At 37.5% G+C, this 4,595-nt stretch overlaps 2 protein-coding genes across 2 annotated transcripts; one reads left to right on the forward strand and one right to left on the reverse strand.

Annotated features, from left to right (window-relative positions):
* On the forward strand, positions 275-3,283 carry LOC107630489 (replication protein A 70 kDa DNA-binding subunit A). Its single transcript, XM_016333632.2, has 2 exons — positions 275-687; positions 1,416-3,283. The coding sequence occupies exons 1-2, from the start codon at positions 416-418 to the stop codon at positions 3,031-3,033; spliced, it is 1,890 nt and encodes a 629-aa protein (XP_016189118.1). The 5' UTR covers positions 275-415; the 3' UTR covers positions 3,034-3,283.
* LOC107630490 lies at positions 3,440-4,085 on the reverse strand. The gene has a single exon (XM_016333633.2). The coding sequence runs from the start codon at positions 3,940-3,942 to the stop codon at positions 3,571-3,573; it is 372 nt and encodes a 123-aa protein (XP_016189119.1). The 5' UTR covers positions 3,943-4,085; the 3' UTR covers positions 3,440-3,570.

Below are 4,595 nucleotides of genomic sequence, written 5' to 3' on the forward strand. Positions count from 1 at the left end.
TTGAAGATAAAAAATAAAATAATAAAAATATGAATAATTTGAAAAATAATTAAAAATATTATCACCCATTCCTTATTTTTGTGTAGAATAACTGAAAATAAATATTTAAATTAGTTTTAAGAAATTTTTTTTAGATATCCTATTTTTCAGCACATTTTTAAGAAATTCTCAAAAATTATTTTCGTAAAATAAATTAGTCCTTCGTCATTTTTAATATACGTATTAAACAAATAAATTATTAACTAATTTTATTATGAACATTAGTTGGAACAATTTGAGATTTAATAAGTAATAAACTTCTTCCTCTCCCTCCAAAATCCGTTCTCTCGCTCTCTCCCTGAATTTCCAAGGGTTCCACTTTTGTCTTCTCCGTTGGGGAATCGCTAATCTTGGTAAACGGCAAGGAGGGGGAAGCATGTCGGTGAATCTAACGGCAAACGCGATTCCGTCAATAATAGGCGGCGACGTGAACTCGAAACCGCTGGTTCAGGTTCTCGATTTGTCGCTGATCTCAAGCAGTAGCAACTCGCAGCAGCAGCGGTACCGCATGTTGCTATCCGACGCCGTTTCGTCTCACCAAGCCATGCTCGCAACTCAGCTCAACGACCGAGTCCGAACCAACCGAGTCAAGAAAGGCTCCGTCGTTCAGCTCCTCGAGTACATTTGTAGCCCTCTCCAAAACCGCAAGTCTCTCTCTCTCTCTCTCTCTCTCTCTCTCTCGTTTTAGATTAAAGTAATTTCTAACAATTATAGTAAAAGAATAGGGCATTTTTTATACTGGCAACTTTGTCTGAAATTTTACGATCCTGTGGTTTAAATTTCAGTGAATTAGGACATTTGAATTTTCTTTCAATTTAGTTATTTCATGTGTTTGGTGAGTTTTCTATCTCATTTATTTGAAAACTTTTTGTAAAATTGAGGGAGTAACCTGTTAATGATTGAGTTCAAGGTCTTTTAGGTTCTGAGGTGCACCACAGGTGATGCAAATGGTTTTAAAGGTTTTGTTAAAGCAACTAGTTAAGGAATCAAGATTAGGATAGGTTTCGAACTTTTGCTTCATCAAATGCATTGAAAAGTTGAAGTCTTTTATATTTTCCATACGAAATTGAGCCAAGCAAGGCAACTGGTTAGGTAAACCCGTAGTTTAATAGTTTGGGCATAGTTTTACAACTTTCCTTCTCCTTTGAGTTTTGGCTTCTATCTCTTATGTAATGGTTGGTGATAAGAATTAAAATGTGCAACCTCGTTGAATGGTTGAAGATTGGCAAAGCCTTAACATTGGTTGTTGAAGAGTTTTGCATATAGTTGAATTATGAAGAAACAAAAACCATTTTGCAGTGGAATTTAGTTTATGCAATTATGAATCTATCAGATGATATTAATTTATGCTTCTATTTCTGCTTGTCCTTGAACAGGATTATTGTAGTACTCAACATGGAAACTATAATCCCAGATTGCGAGATCATTGGGAATCCAAAACCGTTTGGGGAATCTAATTTACCAACTCAGAAAACATCACCTGATAAAGTTGTGCAGACATCATCCAGGGGTCATAATAATAATCAACAACAGACTTCTCAAACAGGTCATGCTGCACAGAGTTTCCGGCCAATAGTTCAACCTGCATATCAGCCACCTCCAGTTTACAAAAACCGTGGTGCTATTGTGAAAAATGAGGCACCAGCACGCATCATTCCCATAGCAGCTTTAAATCCTTACCAAGGTCGTTGGGCAATCAAGGCAAGGGTAACCGCCAAAGGGGATCTGCGCCGCTACAATAATGCTCGTGGAGATGGGAAAGTTTTCTCATTTGATCTCCTTGATTCTGATGGAGGTGAAATACGAGTAACCTGCTTTAATGCTGTTGTAGATCGTTTCTACAATGCAATTCAAGTTGGTAAAGTTTACACAATATCCAAAGGTAGCTTGAAACCTGCGCAGAAAAATTTTAACCATTTGAAGAATGATTGGGAAATTGTATTGGATTCAAATTCAAATGTTGAACTTTGTCCGGATGAAGATGATTCTATTCCTAAACAGCAATTCTCCTTCAGGCCAATAATTGACCTTGAGAATGTTGACAATAATGCCATTCTTGATGTTATTGGGGTTGTGATATCTGTGAATCCTTCGGTTCCCATCTTGAGGAAGAATGGGATGGAAACTCAGAGAAGAATTTTGAATATAAAGGACTCCTCTGGCAGGAGTGTCGAGTTAACCCTTTGGGGCGAATTCTGCAACAGGGAAGGACAAAAGCTGCAAGAGATGGCTGATGCTGGGTCCTTCCCTATTGTGGCAGTCAAGGCAGGGAAGGTTAACGACTTCAGTGGAAAATCTATTGGTACTATTTCTACTACACAGCTTTTCATAAACCCGGACTTGCCTGAGGCTCATACCTTGAGAGAATGGTTTGATAGAGTGGGAAAGGATTCAGTTTCTCGATCCATTTCTAAGGATGTTTTGCCAGGAGGACCAAAGAATGAGATACGTAAAACTGTGTCTCAGATCAAGGATGAAGGCCTGGGGCGGTCTGATAAGCCAGACTGGATAACAGTGAGGGCAACCATATCATTCATCAAGACAGATACGTTTTGTTACACAGCTTGCCCTCTGATGGTTGGAGACCGACAGTGCAATAAGAAAGTGACCAGGGTAGGAGACGCAAGATGGCAGTGTGATAGATGCAACCAAGAGTTTGAGGAGTGTGATTACCGGTACCTTCTTCAAGCTCAAATTGTGGATCATACAGGAATAACTTGGGTAACTGCTTTTCAGGAAGCAGGGGAAGAGATTATGGAGTACCCAGCGAAAGAGCTGTACTTGTTGAAGTATGAAGAGCAGGATGATGACAAGTTCGGGGAAATAATCAAGAGTAGCCTCTTCAACCATTTTGTGTTTAGGCTTAAAATCAAAGAGGAATTGTATGGTGACGAACAGAGGGTTAAGGTAACAGTAGTCAAGGCAGATAAAGTTAATTACTCTTCAGAGAGTAGACACATGCTTGAATCGATTTCCAAGTTTTGTAGGCAGTAATTGTAGCTTTCTCAGCATCCTTTCATGAGATGTGACTTGGTGGATACCTGTTAGTATTAGTGTACAAGCTTACATAGAATTGGTCATTAATGGTCGAGTTATTGTTATTGTGTCATTTGAGCCCAATGTAAAACATACTTAAAATAACTTAAAAGTTGAGGATTTTATGTTTCTTCTCTTTTTTGTTTTGTTGAATATTTCATTGCTCCCATCCCAGTGGAATTTCATGCGAGTTGTCAACTATTGCTTTTCCTACTTTCTGATATGTGATCATTTTTGTCAGCTATTTATGCTTCATATTCCAAAATGTTCCTCAGTTGAATTGTTTCTCATTAGTCATTAATCTGTTTCTATGACGTGCCAAAACAGAGATTAGATTTTAAGAGTTGAGAAGGGTCTGCTCAGATAAAGCACAAGAATCACACATACTAGTAGTAGACACAAGAGGTTTCAGTTCATTACTGAAAAAAACATTACAGATACAAATCATCATAAGATAAAACACTACAAATTCCCTGCAGCATCTCATGAATTCCTTCAGCTTCGCTTAACAGGATCAAAATTGGCGACACCAACGACAGCGCCAACAATGACCACAAGCACAACTCCACCAGCTACTATGCTGAGCAAGAAGTTCTTGAGTGAAGGACTGACAGCAGCCTCAGCCACATCAGGAACCATCATTGAAGCTGTCAATGCAGCTGCTGTGAGCCCTGTCACAACCTTCTCCTTCATGGAAGCACTCACTTGAAACGTACCATTGGATTTTGTTGCTGATGCTGCAACACCCTTTGGAGTCCTTAGAGGAAGTGGCTTCAAGAATGCCTCGGAGCTAGGCACCCCAACAACCTTTTTCTGGGTTGTGTATGTTGGTGGCATAGCCATTGAAACTGCTGAAGTAGATGCCATTCCTGTTATTTTTTTCCGCGTTCTCTATTGGTTCTTTCTTTGTTCTCTTGTTAGGTGGTTACTTTGCCTAGAAGCTTATGTGAAGAGAGTGAGGGAATTTGTGCAGTGTGATGTGTGATTTGAGTGTGCAACGAGAGGTGGAAATTTTTCTTCATATTTGCATGTGTCTGATGTGGCAGATTGCCCATTGAGAATTGATGGATAAGCTTATCTTGTTGGTCCAATCATCATCCATCGCCCATTCAGTTCAAGTTATGATCTGAACTCTTAAATCTTATGTGGCAATATTTGCCTACTTAGACTTTATCTCATCCGAATCAATACCTTGATCATGAAATTAGTTCAATTTTTTTTTATTTTAAAAACAATAAATTGAAAAGAAAAGAACTATACAATGATGTGACAGCATTGGTTTAAGAAGAGTAATCTAATAAAAATTGATTATATTACATGTATACTAAAATTAACCATTAATATTAATCGTTAGTATAAAATATATGTTAGTATTGTAAAATAAATAAAGAATATGTACTAAATATAAAATAAAGATGTGTAAATAGAAGATTCTAGTATTAATATAATTAGCTCAAAAATAATAATTTATATATGTATTTACTATATATATATATATATATATAAAGAGAGAAGTATTT

The sequence above is a fragment of the Arachis ipaensis genome, chromosome B03 (assembly GCF_000816755.2).
Source record: "Arachis ipaensis cultivar K30076 chromosome B03, Araip1.1, whole genome shotgun sequence".
Classification (NCBI taxonomy): domain Eukaryota; kingdom Viridiplantae; phylum Streptophyta; class Magnoliopsida; order Fabales; family Fabaceae; genus Arachis; species Arachis ipaensis.